Source organism: Myodes glareolus, chromosome 3 (genome assembly GCF_982192425.1).
Source record: "Myodes glareolus chromosome 3, mMyoGla1.1, whole genome shotgun sequence".
NCBI classification, from domain to species: Eukaryota; Metazoa; Chordata; class Mammalia; order Rodentia; family Cricetidae; genus Myodes; species Myodes glareolus.
The window spans coordinates 68,909,411-68,930,128 of NC_142028.1; the positions used below are offsets into that span (position 1 = coordinate 68,909,411).

The 20,718-nt window shown below is 52.4% G+C and overlaps 1 protein-coding gene across 1 annotated transcript in view; it reads right to left on the reverse strand.

Moving 5' to 3' along the window:
- Window positions 1-1,313: 1,313 nt before the first annotated feature.
- Grik3 (glutamate ionotropic receptor kainate type subunit 3) overlaps window positions 1,314-20,718 on the reverse strand; it is a 225,058-nt gene continuing 205,653 nt past the window's right edge. The window contains exons 14-16 of the mRNA XM_087904615.1: window positions 10,497-10,719; window positions 9,804-10,054; window positions 1,314-7,446 (exon numbers count right to left, since the gene is read on the reverse strand). Coding sequence (XP_087760741.1) covers window positions 7,252-7,446; window positions 9,804-10,054; window positions 10,497-10,719 — 669 coding nt within the window. The 3' untranslated portion in view covers window positions 1,314-7,251. The remainder of the gene's footprint in view (window positions 7,447-9,803; window positions 10,055-10,496; window positions 10,720-20,718) is intronic.

Genomic DNA, 20,718 nt, shown 5'->3' on the forward strand with positions numbered 1-20,718 from the left:
GGTTGGGGTGTGACTTTTGGGTACCCAGAGAAAACTACCAGCCTGCCCTGTTCTTGTGTTCTCGTGCCCATGCTCCATACCTTAGGGTTGGACCCTCCATTTCGTCCTGATTCTGTGAGTTTCCCCCTTATAATAAAGAATAATCTTGGAATCTTTTGGAGTTAGCTTGGGATTATTTGACTCGCATTTTCCCCCCTTTTACATGTTCAGTTTCACACACAGCATCTGGAATTCTCCAGATCTTTCAGTCCCTCTAAAATTATGAGCCTATGTCTCATGACTATACTTAGTGACCTCTCTTTCCTAAGTTCACAACTGATTGGACCACAAGTGCCCACCTGAGCCAAACTGCTTCAATCATAGCCACTCTCCTGGGAATACAATTACACAGGCTTGAGAGTTTAACATAGGCCCACCACTAGGAGAGTTTAGGGCAGGCCTGCCCAGTGAGAAACCCTGAACACATACGGGCTGTTTTATGATTGTGTTATAGAGCAACGTGAAGGACTTTGAGGGAAGTCAGCCTCTAAGTGAATCTGTCTATGTGAGTCTGAGAGGCAGAGGGGGTGCAGACACCCCCTTCTCGCTCTCATCTGGAATATTCTGTCTTGATAACTTGAGAATGTTAGCAGCATCCATCCACTACCCACCTCCAGCTTCCTGGCCAGTGAGATGCAATTTTAACAGGGGTTCTGATGGTAGCAGCTTTTCAGCCGAGACTTCTAGAAGCCTGGTTTGCAATTCCTATGTCTCTCCCTCCAAGCTCTTGTGCCAGGCTGAGAAGAAGATGGCCGTCCATCTGAGCCAGCTCTGTAATGTCTTGGGAACCATTCCTGCTCCCCACCTCTTCCTCTGACATCCAGTTCTTCCTGCTTAAAACAATCTCTCTGAACTCTGACATGAAATTTCCATCCCCAGAGAGTAACCCACAGGGCCTTCTCCCTCCCGGCCGAGAACAGCTCAGGAGAGATCTGACTAGCCAACATCTGGTGACGCAGTCATCTGACCTCATCAACTATGACCAAAGGGACAGGGTCACCCAGGGACACAGCTGCTCCTTCAGAACCTGTGGCTATGGTGTATGGTAGAGGCACATGACCAAGAAGGGGGAAGACTGAGATCAGCCAGGTGACACTGTGGCCTTGATGTCTGAAATAGAACCAGGAGCCTGGGCTGGAAGCAGCTACCTGCTCAGCGCAAGGTCTCCTTCCCTGGAAACTGTCCTTCCTGGGAGGCAGGAAATCAGCATGAACTGCCTGCGACCTCTGGTTCTGAAGGGAGATGGAGAACAGAAAACATACCTCAGGAAGAACCCGTTTTCTAAAAACATTTATTTAAAATTTAAAACCATATTACTTCATACAGCAAACTGTGCACTTCTGATATATCACAGTGTCTTAAAAAGGAAAATAATCAGATTTGTTTGGAAATTTATGTACATCAGCTTAGAATGATTGGCAAGTAACACAGTTACTATGAAACCCAAATTGTTACAAAATGTTTACAAAAAACTATATTCATAGAAATTCTGCATGTCCACAAAGGGCACCCCCTGAATGGCCCAGAGACCAGTGTGTGGGAACCTTGTTGAGTGGGAGTGGGGGGGGCATCCAGGCACTCTGGTCTGGGTAGTGGGACAGGCCAGGACTCTTGGAGTCCCATGGTGCTGTCTGGAGGCTCAGCCCAGGAGTTGGGAGCTGAAGTCCCCACCACGGAGGCCCAGCCAGGAAGTCAGCCCAGGCAGGGATGGGCTGGGGTTTCAGAGCACAGTGGCGTGAGGGCTCCTGGAACCTCTGGTCTCTATGGAGCCAGGCCAGGACCCTCCTCAGCGGCTGGATTTAGATGCGCTTGGCCATGGCTGCAGGAGCACGCCTGGCCTTTAAGTGCAGATGGCCCGAGGGCTGGGGCTGAAGCAGAGGGCAGGCTGCAGACCACACAGAAGCAAAACTCAGGTCTCTTCTCCCCAGCACACTCTAGCGATGCTTGGACCCAGGAAGGGGCTGAAGGCCTCAAATTACTGGCAACAGACAGATCCAGGCATGGCAGGGACAGAGGTCTGTGGACTACCTGTCAGGGGCCAGCTGCCCTGTTTTGGAAGAAGCAAGAGAAAGAAGGACTGGCAGACAGTAAGGGGCTGTGCAGGGCTAGGGGCCGCCTTCTTGAATCTTTCTTCTCTCCGGTTCCTTGATAAGTCCCTCCCATCTTGGACCATGTCAGAATGAACTGGGGCAGATTCTTGGCTGGCATCTGACTGAATCTATAGCTCTTCCTTTTATGGGGAGGCCTCAGAGTTTTGGTCTAGAAAAGCAAAACAGACAACTCCGGGGTGATTTGAGGGCTGCTTTTCTAGAAGGCAGGAGAATAAGAGCTAGATTCATAACTAGGTTATCAGGGTGCTGAACGGGCACGTCAGCGGTGCCCTCAGGTCTTTCTCTTTAAAAGACTCACCATAGCTATGCACTATGGGTAACTTGCACACATGAGGCCTATGCCACCTAGGGTCCTCTGATATCCGGGATGTTTCAGATGCAGCCTGACACCTTCCAGGCCATTCTGCAGGCAGGCATATGAGTAGGCCTGAGAAACTGACTCCGCTTTCCCCATTCTTCTCCCTAGCACTAGATACCAGGACCAGACTGTGATATTGGCTCAGGGATCAAGGACCAAAAAGGCCTTGCTCTCCAGACAAGCCCACTGCCCTGCCTTAGAGACGCCCAGGTGGAGACTCACACCCGTGGCTGCCCCTTCCCCAGTTCACCTGCCAGCTCCACACTATTCTGGTCTCTCTGCATGGTCCACAGCACTGATGTGGATGCTGGCAAGGCCTGGCTTGTTCCAGAGGGCTGTGCAAGTAAACGTGACTTTTCCGCTACAGCCCCCATCTCTCACTGGGTCCCCATCCATACTGGCTGGGTTCTGTACACTGTGTGCAGACGTGCAGGGAAGGGTTGTATACACAGGGGTTGTGGGTCATATATACACTGTGCATATATATATAAGCATATATATATTTTACATTCATATATATATTGTACAGAACATTAGCCTTCTACCTAAAACATTTCTGTGACTTCACATAAACCTCAACTCTAAAATTTCAACTCCAGAATGTGGAGACAGAGGGCAAGGCCCCTCCCACTGCAGCAAGTGGCTCGGCCTATTCCAGATGTGCACCTTGCCCCAACAACCTGGGATGTCCAGATATATCTTACTCAAAGACCTGCCCACGGGGCTGGGCCCAATTCTCGCATCTGTCCATTGGACTGGGTGGGTTCCAGATGTTTACTCCATACAGTTGTTTGTCCATGACATCAGGGCCCTTCCAGATGGGCATCCACGCAGGGCAATTCCAGAGGTGGACCATGGAGTTGTCATGTTCAGATGCTGGTGCCTACAGTAGCGAATGTCTCTGGAGTGCGTGTGTGTGTGTGTGTGTGTGTGTGTGTGTGTGTGTGTGTGTGTGTGGAATGACCTCATGCAGCATGGAGCAGCAGCAGCTGCACTTCACCTTCAGCCCTCCCTGGACTAGAAAGAAAGTTAGGAGAGGCAGAAGGGTCTTTGGAACTATGGGCCCAGTCTGACTTCTGCTCCCCCATGGATATATTTAATCTGCTCACCCCTCCCCCACTGCATGCCACAAGGGCAGGTCCCAGGAAGTACTCTTCCAGCTGAGACACAGTCCAGGCAGAAGAGGGGCAATCTCCTCCTACCTCAGGGATTCTAAGTGGAGCTCACTGGCCAATACCCCATCTTCTCCTCTTGTAAGACACCTGCAGATGGGAGCTACCCAGAGTGCTCAGGTTTCATCATCTGTCTATATCAGAGAAACTGGATGTAGGTCATGGTGGCGGCAGAAGGAGGCTCCTTGTATAATAGCCCCCAGGGCCTGGACAGGGTAAATCCTGCCCCTTAGATGGGCTAGTATATGGAGGTGGAGTTCAGGCCCAGACATAGTGGCATGAGGTGCTCTTCTGTCAGGGTTGGTCTACAGGACCAGACAGAGACAGCCAGCCGACACCTGCTTAGGTATACCCCATCTGGCCCACCCAAACCCCCTCTGCTGCTTCTCACTGTTCCTCAGTGCCTCTGTGTGCTCCAGCCCCAGTTCTGTGCACCCCTTAGGGGGTTGGGACAGGTTTCCACTTGAATGATCTGCCTCCCTCTTGACTTTCCTCCCTACCCTGGAAGAGACACAGCTCAGTTGCGCAGGGTGGTCTCCAGGGTGGGCTGGCACTGGGATGGTCTCTAGGACAAGCATCGGATTTCAGCCAGAGGGCAGGCATTAGCCACACCTCTGGGTGTAAGGCTCAAGCAGAAGGGGAGATTCTGCAGCATGCCACCCCTTTCCCCACGAGTCTATAAACCAACCCAACGCCCTCACCCATCGCTCTTCATTCCCTTCCCACCAACTACGTCCTGTTCCTTCTCCCATCACAGTCTACGTATGTGCATAGCCTCAGAAGAACATGACACATCTGCCGTGTCATGCACAAAAGCACATGTGTGATATGAACACGGATGTGGGTGTGTGTTATAAAACTGTATTGGACAACATAAGACAGTGGTTAATGAAGACAGTGGATGAGAATGCTTTCATTAGAATCCTGTCGGAAGGGTTGGTTAAAAAAAGAAAGAAAAGAAAAAGAAAGGGAATGTTTCTCCTCCCAACAGGATACCATGAAGAGCAAAAGGAGTCACCAGTTGTGAGCCCCGAAGTCCCTGTGCACTTCCCCACGGAGCCTCAATAAAGCTGTGGCAAATGATCCCTCCTACAACAGGCATGCAAACAAACCCTGGTGTCCTGACTGACTGCTCTGCTGCCTCAACTCATGATGTGAACTGGAATTTAGGTACACGTCTGCACATGCATGGGTATGAGTACACACATGCGCGCATGCACACACACACACAACACACACACACTTCATTTTCACTTATCCTGCACAGCACACATCCATCCATGGGGCACACACAGCAATCTATTCTGCCTTCCCCTGTTGTCTTCAGGGCACACAAGGCTGCACACATGTGTGTGTGCACACACACTCATACAAGGACCTCTGATGACATGGCTTCTCCTTTTACATATATTTGGCTATACTGCAGGTTGTATCCTGCTCCCCAACCTGTCGTTCAGTATACAGAATGCGCAAACATGTGCATGTGCACGTGTACACATACACACACACACACACACAAATTCATGCATACTCACATCCATCAATATAATCATCAGAACCCCATCTCAACATGGCTTCTCCTGTTTTTACATAGATGAGGCTCTGTTGCTGGTCCTGATTGGTCTCCTTCCTCACCATTTCACTCATGTACACACACACACAGACACACAGACACACACCATATACAACCAGGTCCCAAAGGAGGCCCCTATTATTGCCTGCTACGGACTAGTTATATACCCATGTCTGTCCTTTACCTCCAGCCCCCGAGACTCACACACACAAAGTCAGACACACAGACATGTACACACTCCTCCCTCCTGCCAGCATGGCTTTTCCTATTGTTTCATGCACTGTGCTTGGCTGCAAGTCTCCCTTCTCATCCCTCCAGTGAAGACAGACAGCCAGAGCTCCCGAGAACCAGCATGATGGGGTTAATCACATATGCCAGTTGGGGGACCCTGCTTGGCTGAAGGGGTCACTTTACTTCTGCCGAGAAGGCTCTTGATCTCTAGATGTAGCTCATCCAAGCCTGGCAGCACCAGGAAAGCGAGGGAGTGTGGGACCAGTGTCCCTCAGTTCTCAAACCATGTTGCCCACCCTGGTCCCTCATCAGAGACCAACTTTCATCTTTAGCAGCTGTGAGGGCCCTGATGGCCCTGTCATGCTCTCTGTAAGGACACTTTTTGCCTAACCCCTCACATCTGGATCTTTCCTAAGACTTTTATAGTTTCAAACCTCCAGAGTGGGAACCACAGGTCACCTGCTCACCCCATTGGTTGTCCCCTCCTTGGCTTCTCCTCTGCTTCTTCTTTTCTCCCCCAGATCCCCTAAGACCATAGCTGCTCCCGATAAGAGACCAAGGCCGGCATGGCCTTGTATCTCCGTGTTGGGTCTTTGGTTAATTTTCCATGAGGCAGCATCTCCCACCCGACCCTGGAGGCCTCTGGAGGTCTCACATCCCACCGCTGAAAGCTTTCTTTCTCCAGGGGGCTCTTTAGATTGGGCAGGCCCAGAAAGTTCTGCGGTCCCCTCTGGCTTCTCCCGTCTACCCCAAAGTTTGTCTGCGAAGGGGAACACCAAACCCTCTTTTGACTTGACTTGTACTTCAGTTGAGGCTCTTCTTCTCTTGTCAGGATAACAGAGGGAAGCCAAAAGCAAATGGGCAGGGACAGGAACTCACTAATGAGTAGATGGCGGAAAACCCAGGGTCCTGAATGCTGGCTTGTTTACTGGCAAAGCTGGTCTACTAGATCAAGGGTCTGTGGACTTTTCTTAGTATCCATATTTCTTCTGCTGGCCTTCCAACAACAACTGAGTCTTTGGACACTCCTTAACGAGGGAGGGTGTCTTCTCTTCTCTATTTCAGAAGTGGAGAAGAAATCTGCCATGGTTATTACCTCTTTCACATTCCCAGAAGCGTGCCTTGGGACACTGACCTCAAACACCTGTGACTGCAGCCTCCGCCTGTGCATTCCCCTTCTCCCATACCAAACTCCTCCTTTCCACACCGCGTTCTGTGTTGCCAAGGGACTTCTGCGGGTGAAGTCAAGTTGAGAAGACCAGACCCAGGTGAACAGCCTTTAAGGGCTGAAGACTTGTTTCTGTCCATATGTGGGTGGCTGGCTGCCTTCGGGCTCCCACCAGCAGCCTCATTAGAACATCCTTCGGGTGTTCAAAGTTGGAGTCTCGGCTCTCATGGCTGCATGCTAGAAGGCCCCGGGCTTGAGGGAAAGGAAGAGAGGGTAAGAGCCATCTTCAGAGGCCTCTGCACAGCCGTGGCAGAAACACCTGGCTGTGGAGAAGAGAGGGGTGGTGGGTGGAGCCTGAGAGGCGTGTGCTTCCGCTGGCCTTCCCAGCTTCAGAAAGCCATAGAAAAGACAAGAGGAGATGAAGCCCGAGCAGCTGGCCTAGGGCCCACTGGTTTCCTGGTAGGTAAGAGCTGATGGTCCACAGCTGGATGTGAGTAGCAGCTCCATCCCCAAGGCCAGCATGAGATGAGGATGTCCCTTCCAGTCTCCTTTGCTTTCCTCTGCGTGGACCAGGCCTGAAGTCCTCGCTGCACCCACGTCTAGGGGAAGACAGGGGCTAGCGAGGTGCTACAGCTCATGGTGTCCTTGCCTGGAAGCCTGCGGTCGTTAAACGTGTGCATGTTGATGACCGCGTCAGTCTTGACCATCATCGGAGGCTGCGGCTTGTGCTTGAGGCGGCGCTGGCAGGTGAGGGAGAAGCGGATCTCATCGGCTACTGTGCTGCAGAAGGAGCGCTGGGGAGAGACAAGGGCACAGTGAGACAGACCCTCTCCCTCTCCTGACCCTGCACTGAGGCCACCAACCTCTGGAGCCCCAGAAAGAGACCTGGGAAGTTCTCAGGAGACAAAGGGGGAGGGGCAGATGGTATCACCTCTCTGTTTTACAGAGGAGCCCACAGTTCCCCAAATGCCATGCACATAGAGCTTAAGGGGTTTTGACGAACTTTCTGGGGGATCCCCTAGACTCTAATTTTTTTTTTGTTCCCATGAATCCAACCGTAGGCCTGGCCTGGAGTTAGGGGTGCAGAAGCTTGAGACACACGTGGGGAACCCATTCTGCCGGGTCCTCCAACTACTGCCTCCTGCTCCAGAGTCCAGCCTGTGTCTAAGGTGGATACCCGGTGAATAGGTCCTTTTAAGGACCTTCTGAGCATGGTTCCTGCAGCTAGGCAGAGGGACTGCGGAAGGGTCATCCCCACAGGTATCTAGGAGCAGTGGCCCCGGACTTAGATGGTGCACAGTGGGGCAGGCTGATGGCCCACCTCAGACAACAAGGCTATCGCTAGAGCACCAGCGCCAGGAGGGTGCAATGCAGGTTGTGGTACGGGCGAGGTCCCCCACCTTTCCTGCTCTATGTAGAACATTGTTCTCTTCAGCCTGTCCTTCTGCATCCTCTAAGTGTTCCCCCCACACAAGGTTGCATGCTGGAAGTTAGTACAGGGCACAGGTAAAGCAAGCAGGAGAGGACTTGACCAGGGAGTTGCAGGCTAGCATGGGATGGGAACGGGCAACACGTACGTGAGTGAGTAACACCCCCCCCCCCCAGCCAGTCATGCCTGTTATTAAGAGGTTAAAGCTGTGGATGCAGAAGAGTGAAGCGTGGGGAGCAGGGACTAGGGAGGGCTAGTTAAGGAGTGACAAGAGTTAAAATCTATATGGCCAGATGATACCAAGAATACGGTGTACTTCAGGCAGTGCCCTCCAGGTAGGTGCAAAGGCCCGGAGGCATGGGTGTGTCGTGGACTCTAGAGGAGTCCTGTGTGAGGGAAAGCAAAGGGCGGGCGAGAATGGGGAGGAGCGGGTCTAAGAGGTGGGCCAAGGCCAGGTCATTTATTTATTTATTTATTTATTTATGAAATTTAAAAGTCAGTTCATTCTTAATGGGAATTCCTAAAAACCCTGGCACCTGTTCTTTTTCAAAGTATAATGTTTAACCGTTTTCTATTAAACATTTAAGTATTTTCCCAATGCTCTATGTTGTGGGCTCACACTTAGACAAGCATCCACGTGAGCCAAACAATCCATATTCTTGACCAAATCAGACACCACCTAGTCAGCTGTGCTGGTGATTTCCAAAGGAGCAGTCTCCTGGGATGGTACCTTTCCACGCTTCTCAAAGGCTGTGGCTAACTCACACAGCCAGGGCTGTCTCTGCCTTCTCTCGGTTGCTTTCGGCTTGCTGATCGTTAAACAACTCCAGTTCATTTTGATGGATCTATCAGACACTGATTGTAATGGGCCCTCCACATGTGACCCAGCGGCAGGCTCCTGTCAGCCACACTGGGCCCGGATGCTTTTGAACTTCCGCCGGAGAGGCGATTGCCTAACCCAGAGGCTCTTGGCTCAGGTGCACGCTTAAATCACCCCATGGGCCATGTGCAGACTCTAGAGCTGGGCTCCACCATGGGCCAATTAAACAGAGTCTCTGGGAGTGAGGCCAGGGTATTAACACTTAAAACTCTCTCTCCATGCTTCTAATTTGCCACGGGACCCAGGGCTGCCGCCCCGACCACGCTTGAATTAATCAGGCAGGGGAAGACTAGCTTCACTGTTCACGCACTTGGGCCATCCCTCAGAACTTTTCGTTTTTAAACTTTTCATTATGGAAATTTCCTAATGTATGCGAAAGTAGAGAGTACAATATAGTGAACCCTGTGCCTCTGTCACCCAGCTTCAACAATTACCCTGGGGGTTCAGGAAGCTGACATGGTTTGAATTAAGTTTGAAACGGGGCACTGGCTGCTATGGAGCTTGTAGATGGCAGTGGAGAAATGGGGTGGGCAGGAAGAACTGGAGGCTGGAAAGTTAGCCTGGGGGGCGGGCTAACATGACGGAAGCTGGGAGGCCAGGTAGCTGGGAGGCATGGAGGCTTCCTGGCCAGGTGTGGAGGCTGGGGCATCGTTTGGGCGGCATTGACTGCATACTGGCTGGGGATGGAGTGGAGCAGGGGTTGATGGGAAAGCATGCTCAAGCAGGACAGAGGAGAGCAGGGAGGTGATCTGAGACAGTGCATGCCCTTGGGAGGGTGAAACCAGCTTAGTCTTGCCCTTGCCTTCCTTCCCTGTCCAGCGCAGCCTCCGCCAGGGCCTCACCTGCTCCCGCTCCGCCGTCTTGCGGAGTTTGTATATAAACTCGCCCACTGCCACCAACACGGACAGGACTAAGCCGGCGGCCAGGACGATGAAGATGCCGCCGATCTTCTGGATGCCCAGCGCGCTGGCTTCCTTGTTCTCCTCCTCGGGGCACCCGCTGCCTCGCCACCACTTCTCTTTCATGATATGCAGCTTGTCCTCCTCCTGCAGCTGCAGAATGGCGATGGTGATTTTGTCCCGGTAGGGGGAGCCTGTGGAGGGGGCAGGGGCGCGGTCAGTGAGGGCTGCTTACCAGAGCCAGTCACCATGACTGTGCCTTTGCCCGCTCAAAACAAGGTCTCCTCTCATTGAAGTCCCCTTCCAAGTTCAGGTACGGTATCTTGGTGGGGAGGCCTTGCTCACTGGATGTGGGTCCTGTGGCTGCCCCCGGAGGCCCTGAGTATGTTGGTGTGTCAGAAAGGACAGGACAAGGGGAGGGGCCGTCCCAGATCTCACTGCTCTGGGCTAGGGCTGCTCAACCCAGGGGTGTGGCTCCATCCCTCTGCTCCTGGCTGGGGGATCACAACCTTCCTGGATGCAGTGGATTGATCCTGGGGACTGTGTGTGTGGGAGGAAGAGAGGAGGGTGGAGGGGCTCGAGAACCTTCGTCTGCACCACGCCCCTCTCCCTGGGCCCCCCCCCCCCCCCGCTCACCCATGGGTGTGCCAATGCCATAGCCCTTGGAGTCAATGAGGCCACCGATCTGGGTGAGGTTGCAGTTCCTCTGTGTGATGTACTCTATGGTAGTGGACTCCATGAGCAGAGCGTAGTCCGCCGTGAGTGTCCGCTGGACGCCCTCCTCATTGTTCTTCACCAGCGCGGAGGGCTTGCTGCTCATGAAGGCCCACATCTTCTCAAACGTAGAGATCTTGGATTTCTGGGTGGCAAGGGATGGGACTGTTTAAACCGGTTACGGAGCCCCTCCCAGCTCCCCGCATGCTCCGCCCCCTTTTGGTCACTGGGCATGGCTCCAGTTTTCTAGTTCTGGGTATACTCTTCCGGGTGGAGGAGCACCACTCATTGCCTTGGGAGGCTGAAGTGCACATCAGGAGGCTACTGAAGCTGGCATTCAGACTCTGGCCCACTTCCTGGTAACCCTGCATTTTTTTTGCCAGAGCACAAACATTCTTTGGAATTAATTAATTACATTTTGAGACAGGTTTGAGGCCAGACTGGCCTCAAACTCCACAGGTAGCTGAAGAGGACTTTAAACTTCTGATCCTCCTGCCTCTGCCTTCCAAGTGTTGGGATTACAGGTGTGTGCCATCACATCTGGTTTATGTGGCACTGGGGGTTAAATACGGCTTTATGTATATAAGGCGGGCACTCTGCCGATTTAGCTGCAGTCCCAGCTCTTGGACTAACTTCTTCAAAATGAGTTTTCTCCAGCATTTGTTAGTCAACTAACAAGTAGAGGTCTTGTTCTAAGGATTTTATCTGTATTCACTCATGAATCCCTCACCGAAATCACAGGACGAATGTGTTATTAGCCCCATTTTGCAGATGGGAAAGCTGAGACACCCTTAAGTAATCCACTCAAGGCTATCCTGAGACTAAATGGCAGAGCCAGGCTTCAGATCCAGACCCTCTGTGCCTACCTATGCAGCTGCACTGTACCCCAGCAACCACTAGGGGGCGCACACAAAGGCAAAGCTCAATGAACTTTTGACTCCCCGCTTTCACTTCAGACAAAGCTGGCCCCCTTTTCATACTCTGTGTCATGGGAGGACTTAGGCATGGTTCTGGTCTGTTCTTCTCAGGACTGAGAGAGGCGTAGTGGGAACTTCAGGCAGGAAGGCAAGGCTCCTGGAGTAGTGGTCTGCAGGTTCCTGTGCCTGCTCCATGCATGAGACTGGAGGCACTGAGCAGGATGGCAGGCTGGTGGGTGGGCTATTGTGTCTGCCCCAGATAGATTCAGCGGGGTCCTTGGGACCAGGAGAGGAGACAGGGCTGGGCATGAGTGTCTCCTGCTGTCGGGGCATGCTAGGTGTTCAGGAACCTTTCTGCGAACTGAATGCATGCCACTTGCCTGGTCCCAACAGACCAGCCTTGCTTTGGTCCCAGGGGGAGAGGTGGCTCAGAGAGTCCTATTGTATCGGCTGTTTCCAAGTCTGGATGTGGCTTTCTGTGATGTCAGCCTGTCTGATTGGCACCCAGCCCAGCTCTGGTGCACGTGACAACATGGGTGCACTCCCACAGGCTGGCACAGGCTTGGCGGGGTTTGGGGGAAGGCAGGGAATGAGGCCATGCCTGCCAGAAGGGGCAGAGAGCCCTAAAGGAATGTGTACTTTCTTTTCTCTGGGTGCTTCCCGATGCTGGTAAGGGTAAGGGATGGGGCCTCTGCAACTGGCTGCTGATGCCCACAGCACACCCCAGGGGAGGAGGCAACAGCAGAGGAGAGGGCATCAGAGCAGGAGGCAGGAGCCTTTGGACTCCATCTTAGGTGGAAGCAGCTGAGTACCACAGGGCATGAGACCCTTCATCAAGCAGCCGCTCCCCTGCCTGCCGGCTCACTTGCCTCAAAGCCAGCGCCCAAAGGGTTCTGAGGCACTGGCTCTCCTGGCTTCACCAGACCGCTGTAGCCTGCAGCCATCCCTGCCCTCGGCTGCTCCACCGGCTGCACCTCAAAAGCCTGTGCCTTTTGCCCTACTCTGAGGCCTGCCACCTTCCAGCTGTTTTCCCACCTCAGCTCATCCCCAAGTGCTCCCCCCCCACCAACACACCAACACCTCTTCCCTCGACGATGACTCTCATTGCCGGCTTTTCTGGTGCTCCAGATGTTTCTCATTTTCCAGATAATTTCTGATATGCAGATTCTCCTCTGTCAGCTTCTCTTGGCCCCTCCTCCTGCTCTGCACGCCTCTTCCCTGGGCACTGCACAGCTTCTAGTGACCCCCACTTCCCGTCAGTCGCACCCCAGTTCTGTCTCCTCCTACGTGTGGACTGGATCTCTTGTCTTGCCTTTGGGTCATTCTCTGGAAAGCCTGGAATGGCACTTCTGAGTGACATGACTTTGTCCTTCATCCCTCTGTATACATTCCTCGGCTCTCCCCCTGGGTGGTGGTGGCGGTACCGTCACTACGAACTGCCTTAAGAAGAGATCCCCATGGCAAGGGCAGAGGACAGCGTCTGGCCGAATCGTAGCAAAACAGTACTTTTCTTGCACAGTCTGACAGTCGCGGGGGGAACTGAGCATGTGCATATGCCATGAACTAGTCTGACAGTCGCGGGGGGAACTGAGCATGTGCATATGCCATGAACTAGAAGCCACACCTCAGAGTGACTGCAGCCTTGGCTGACAGCTGGGTCGCAGCCCACTGAGGAGCCTTGAGCCAGAGGACTCTCAAGGCCCCGCTGGATTCCTGACCACAAGTGACTGAACCACAGATGCTATTTTAAGACATGAAGTTTGGGGTAATTGGTTAAGCAGCGGATAACTAATACACCCTCACAGACGTGCTCTGAGAGCTGCAGTGCTCCTGATCTAGCTGCATGTGCAGCTCTTCCTGGGATCAAATCACCCAAGTCCAACCCCTCTCACTTTGCCAGATGCGCTGCTCCCCAGACTCACTGCTCCCCAAACTCACTGCTCCCTGGACACATTGCTTCCCGGATGCACTGCTCCCCAGATGCACTGCTCCCAAGACACACTGATCCCCAGACTCACTGCTCCCCAGATACACTGATCTCTGGACACACTGCTCCCCAGACACACTGATCTCCAGACTCATTGCTCCCCAGACACACTGCTCCCCAGATACACTGATCCCTAGACTCACTGCTCCCCAGACGCGCTGCTCCCCAGACACGCTGCTCCCCAAACTCACTGCTCCCCGGACACATTGCTTCCCGGATGCACTGCTCCCCAGATGCACTGCTCCCAAGACACACTGATCCCCAGACTCACTGCTCCCCAGACACGCTGCTCCCCAGACACGCTGCTCTCCAGATGCACTGCTCCCCAGACGCACTGATCCCCAGACTCATTGCTCCCCAGACACACTGATCCCCAGACTCACTGCTCCCCAGACTCGCTGGCATTCTGGGTGTTCTGACCTAACTTCTGTTCTCTGTCCAAAGACTCCAGTTCCTCAGCTGTGTTACATCCCTGCCTCCTGCTTCCCACATTCTGTTTTCTACAGAAGTGAGAGCCAGGGTCGGATGAAGCACCATGACTCTCTTTTACCTCCTAATGCATCTATCTGTGAGTTCACCATCAATCCATGCATGCATCCATGTATCCAACAATCCACCCATGCACCCACCCAGGCATGCATGTACCCTCAAATCCAGCCGCCTAGCAGTCCATTGTCTAACCGCTCTACAACCGAATTATGCATGTACCCAGCCCTCTTTCCTCTTCTCATTGGCCACCTGCCCATTCTTCCTACCCCACACTACTGTCCTCCTCATGCAGTCTATATCTCAACCGCTCTATTCATGCTCTTCTTACACACGTGCATCTATCCTTCTTCTTTCCCATCTGTCCATTAGCCAGTCGGCCACCCTTGTCCCCTCTCGCCCATCACGTCCACTTACCCTCCCATGCAGCTAGTCACCTATAGCTTCTTGGCAAAAATGACCAGGGACCCTTTCTGCCAGCCTGCCCTCCTCCCTGTGCCTCAGGATGTGACAAGAACAGCTTTCTGTCTCAGCTCCACCTTGCACCCTCTACCCTCCATCCCTCCTACTTACAGGCCTCTGCCTGATGCCAGCAGAGACGCTTTTCCTAGATCATGGTCTTAGGCAGGGAATTCAGTACAAAGAGGAAGACAGGCTCTGAGGAAGACGCATCGAGATCACCGGTGGGTAAAGGGGCAAGGAAGGGTACCAGAGAGTATGGGCAGGTTAGGATGGCAGACGACACAAAGCGGAAGTCAGCTGTGACATGCCTTTCAAGAGTTCTACCTTCCAGTGCCAACACTCCAAACTCACGAGTCTGCAGCCTGCTTGCCTTGGATGTCCCACACCATTCCTGACCCAGACCCCAACTGGGCCCCATTGTTAAATACACCTGCTCACAGTCTCTCCCCATTATTTTTTATCCTGGAACAGTTCAGACATGCTGGAACACAGCCCTGAACCCCCGTTACGTCCACCACAGAAAGAAGCAAAGCCCTCCTCATCAGGGGCACACCTTCCCACTACCAGCCTGAGTTGCAGTCACCGTGTCCCTGGGGAGTGGAGTCCCACATACCGATGGCTCCGGAGTCATCTGCTGTCCTGGCTCTGGTGGAAACCTTAATAAGGGTGACTGCAGAGCCAGTCACCTAAATCAATTAATGGAATCGTTTGGAGCAGCCAACGCGGGGCGATCTGCCAGGACGAAGATGCTTTATTTATATCAGGGAGAATTGGCAAGAAAGGGAGTTCCAGACTCACGACTCTCCATTTCAGCCTCCTCGAAGAAGCGGATTGATTTTCTCCAACCGAAGACACTTAATCTTGAGAATTTAACATTTCTGTACAAGAGAATGTATATGGGGCTATATGTGCATATATAAACACATATCTATCAGCTCTGAACGCATCTAAATCTCAGGCAATGTGTGCAGAGAGGCAGCTGAGTGTGGCTCCGTGTGAGGCTTCGGGTATTTTCCATTATGAAGAAGAGACCTTTCCCAGATTAATTAATTAGCTTGCCTATCCCGGGATGCATGCAGGGGTAAGGGTGGGGCTGGGGGGAGTTGTCTTTGGTTTGGCCCCATGAGAACCATCAGAACCATGTCCTGGAGCAGCTAATCACATCTCCTGGTTTATTGCTGTGGGCACCAGGAGGCCTCTCTGAGTGCCCAGCCTCTGCTATCACAGTCCCGAGAGAGCCTGCAGCTGTCCTCTCAGAGGGCTCCAGAGAGGAGGGCTGCAGGTGGGGATGAGAGATCATAGAGGGCTCAGCCCCGCTGCATGGACCCTGGAGTCACACCAGCCTGTGTTCAAAGGACAGCTCCTTCTGTCACACCGCACCTCTGAGCCTCACCTTCCGTGTCTGTAAAATGGAGCCTGTGAGGACGCCTACTGTCCTGGGCTACCATCAGCGTCAGCGGAGGAAAGGGATGGGGGCACTAATGAACACAAGAGCCCAACCTTAAGGCTCTCTCTATGTGACTGGCACCATCACGATCCCATAAGTCTCCTCAGCTCTCTTTAAAGACTAGTTTTCCCACTTCAAAGGAGGAAGTACTCTTCATAGTGCAGAGCAGTTATGGAAAGAAAATGACACAAAACTTAGGGGAAAGGAATCACGGGAGCCAGTTCAGTTGGGAAAGTGCTTGCCTTGCAAACACAAGGACTTGAGTTTGATGTCCAGAGCCCATGTCAAAAAAACAAAAAACAAAAAACAACAAAAACAAAAACAACAACAACAACAACAACAACAAAACAAACAGTTGGGCATGGTGACATACGGTTTACAATCTCAGCACTGGGGAATCAGAGATAGGTGAATCCCTTGGAATCACTGGTGCCAGCCTAGCCTACTTGGCAAGTTCTAGACTAACAAGAGACCCTGCCTCAAAATGAGATGGGTGGAGCCTTAGGAAGAACCTGCCTGAGGTGCACCTGCACACACATACACATAAACATCTGTGCACATGCATTCAGGTCACACACACACACACACACACACACACACACACACACACACACACACACGTGCTGACAGGGTCTGGAACACGGCTCCAGGCTAAATGGGACTAGAAGCCAGAGCTAACACTGCCTCTGTGCTTCAGGAGCCGTTCTGCAGGAGCGCGGGCTTGGAAACGCCAGATCGCTCACATTTGCAAGAGGCTGCAGTTGTGAATATTTCAAATGCAAAAGTCTCTAGATTTCAAAATGCCAACAATCAGCTTAAAAAAAATATTTCTGCAGGCTGGAGAGATGGCTCAGTGGTTAGGCCTCTTCCAGAGGACCCGGGTTCAATTCCCAGCACCCACATGGCAGCTCATAACGGACTGTAACTCCAGCTCCAGGGGATCTGACACCCTCACACTGATATATATGCAAGTAAAACACCAATGCACATAAAATATTTCTGCATCAAAGTAAGCAACGAATGGCCCCAGAATCACGTCTATGGGGCAGATGGGCCTGTGTCATCAGCTTGCGTTAGTAAATAGTGAGGCTGTTCAACATTATGGGACATCCCCTATACAACAGAAACCCTCTAAGTTGCATCTAGGAATCGCCTAGCTAAACATTTCAATAACTCTGTAAAGTTCACAGAAGAACTAAGGCCCAGTTCTTCGGAAGCTTGGGTGCTTTCAATGACTTCCCTGCCATCCTAAACCCCGGCCTTACCTATTGTGTTCTTTCTGCCAGCTCCTTCTAGAACCCTTCTTTTTGTTTTGGAGACAAGATCTCACCATGTAGCCCTCACTGGTCTGGAACTCACTATGTAGACCAGGCTAGCCCTGAACTCATAGAGATCTTCCTGCCTCTGCCTCCCCAGCGGTAGACTCCTTTTGTTTTTCAGAGCTGACTCCCAGCTTCCTCTCTGCTCTCTGAGCAAAAGCACATGGTCGTGATAAGAGGCATAGAAGTCTACCACAGAGCCCAGTAGGCCCAGTCCAGAGGACCAGAGAAAGGACCGTCTACAGGTGTCCGCTTAAGTCACCTGCCTCGGGAGGGGACCCTGGGGCACGATATCCCCTGAACCCTGATGAACGCTGAATGTCTAGGAGCTCATTGGATCTGCTAGTGAACCATCATAGGTAGAAATCAGTGTTTATCTGTCCAGGTGAGCAAAGTGAGGTCTGGAGCAATGAAGAAACACTGCCCAGGACACATCCCGGGGGGTCTGATTTTAAAGCGTGGTGATTGACTGCAACAGGCTGGACCAGGCTGGTTGCTGCCTGGTCCTCCCACTCTGCTTCTGCTGTAAGTTAGGAGGGCTGTGAAGAAGGGCAGCAAAGGGAGGGGCTGGAGAGACTGGGAGCTGAGGTCTGGGTAGCCTCCTGAGTCTCCAGTTTGGGAAAGCATCACTGTTCAGCTGGAGCACAGGGATGCAGGACAGGCCCTCCAAACCCCTTCCAGGTAGGATTGCTGCAGTGTAAAGGCTATGTAAGGGTGAGGGCGCAGCCATGCCCAGGGATGGGGAGCCTGGCTTTTGAGGCTCCAGATTCCTATGGTTTCCCCCTAGCAACCCCACTGTGCTGAGCTCCCAGCTCTACCACTCAAAGAGGCCACAATCCCAGCAGAATCTCTTCCAGCATCTTCTCCCTTCAAAGCAGCCCAGCTCCCCTGCAAGGCGCTCACCTCCCCCACAGCCTCCTTTACATTTTTGCCTACATAGTTTTACAGCCAAACAGTGCTTTCAAAGGCCTCCTTTTTCATCTCCTAATTAATTTTTATCTTCCAAGACAGAGGGAGGACAACACAGGAGACGGAGTTTGTGATGTCTGCTGCTCCCTGGCAATTCTTCCAGCAAACCTCCTTCAGAGCCAAGGGGCATACTCGAGCCACCCAGCTTCCTGCAAGCAGTCGGCCGAGCTCAAGGAGCCCAAGGACCCAAGAGCTGGGTGTCCTGCTTCCTGCTGATCCCTCTCTTATGTTCTACTCTTAGCCATGGGAGTTTTATTTACTTATCTATTTTGGGGTGGGACTACATGCTCTCTCTCTCTTGTGTGTGTGTGCGTGCATGTGCATATGTGTGCGCATATGTGTGTATATGTGCAGATATGCATGCTTGTGAAAGCTAGAAGCCAGTATGTGGTCTATTTCTCATTTGGTCTTCATTTCTTGAGACAAGGTCTCTCACTGAACATGAAGTTTTACTGATTCACCTAGACAGTCTGGCCACCGAGGTACAGGGATCCTTCTCTATCCACCCCACACCCAATGCTTGGTTACAGGTGGGTTCCTACATGCCTAGCTTTCCCATAGGTGCTGAGGATATGAACTCAAATCTTCATGTTTCCATGGCACACTCTTCACTAACTGAACCATCTCCTTAGCTCCATGTGCATCGCCTAACATGTTAACCACAGAAATAAAGTTAATTTGCTTTAAGCTTGGGATATTTGGGGTAGGGGTGGGGTGCTGCATCCTTGGTGCCTATGCTCACCCTTGCCTCCTGCACTGGCTTCTCTTGGCTTTGCCATCTTTCAGTCCCACCTCTTCCACAGCACCAGGCACTCAACTTAATTAATAATTTGGCGAGTCACTACAATGTGTCAAGACTGTGCTGGGCTAAGGGCACGGCCCAACCCACAGGGCTTTGCTGTTCCCCAAGAGAGACTGCGGAGGACCGTGGTGGGATCCTGAGAGAAACTGCAAGGGCATAAAGAATACAGGCTTGACAGTCAGGTGTGGTCCAACTCCCAGCTCTGCGGTTTTCCAGCTGTGTGTCATTAGGCAAGTCACTGAGCCTCTCTGAGCCTTGCTTCCACTGTGTGTAACATGGAGGGGAGGAGACGCGTCTGTCTTGCAGGGTTGTTAGGAGGAGAATGACAGAGAAACAGGTGAAGTGTGGGCACACACCTGGGACACCGCGGCTGGTTGCAGAGAAGGATTAATTGGTGTCAGGAGAGCATGAGAGTAGGGCTGGTCTTGCCTGGGGACACTCAGCTGCTGTTTCTAGCTAATGGGCCCCGGAGCCCCAGAGTCCTGGCTAGGGAGCAGGTTCTGGGTCCCTCCTCTGCCCCCCTCACTGGGCTGCCTGCAGGGGAGGAGGATAAGGGTGCAGGGGCTGCTTGATGCTGAGGACCGAGCTCAGTGGGGAGCTGGGTCTGGGCTCTGAGAAGGCAATCTGAGCATCTCTGCATAGAGGGAGGCGGGGGCCTCCAATCAGCCGAGATGAGCCTGCACTGGGCTTATTTATGCCTCTTCGCTTTGATCGGGAGCCCTGCTTTGAGACGGGCTCATGCCTAATTCATGAGAAACTCTGGTAGTCAAAGGGCTGGGTTGTGGCCTGAGGACAGAGAGTGTGAGCAGGCAGGGTTGTGCGCAGGCACACGCATACAGACAGAGGCACACATGTATACATGATCACACACACACACATGCACACACACAGACATTTAAGTATATGACATTCTGCGCACACATACACACAGATACTCTGGCATGCACATCTGTGTTCCTAGATGGTGATCATACATTTGCTCATTAGCATACACATACAGATGCAAACATTCATGTCCAAGCACAGATCTACCTATGCATATACAGGCACACTCTCATGCATGTCACATGTGCCTGAACAAAACACTCATTTACATGTGTCATTTACGCTATACACAGTCGGCCATACATGTATGTATATACTGTCAGCCTTGCTCACACTCTTAGGGCTTCAACAAGTGCCTAATGTGCCTTTGACAACATTTTATTTCCCCTTGATCTCAATGCACACTGTGCCCTCCCCAGCAGATGGTGTGACCAGCTTCCGGTGGCAGTAGCCATGGGCAAGGGTAAGCCCTTTCCTCCTCCCTCCTGCCGGCAGCCTCAGGAGAGACACTGGGGCGCTGGCAGAAAGTGCCAGGGCTGGAGCACCCATGGGATGGAGGCATTTTACACTCTAACTTCTTCCTTTATTTCCTCAGGTCCCGCTGGGGCTCATTCCTTTTCTTGAAGTCTCCAAAGAGGCGAGGGCTCAGGGATGAGGAAGCAGAGCCCAGAGCAAAGGGAGATACACAGGCTTCCAGACTGGTAGAGGGCAGCTGATTAATAAGCCAACAGATGTACTGGCACCGTTCTCAAAGCCTGATGCTTCCAAGGGGTAATTAGAGGACCACGTCTCAAAGTATCCCCTGCCACAGCTCCGGCAGCATCGGGGAACTCGTTAGATCTCTCTCTCTCTCTCTCTCTCTCTCTCTCTCTCTCTCTCTCTCTCTCTCTCTCTCTCTCGTCAGGGCCTCATGTAGTCCAGGGTACCCTT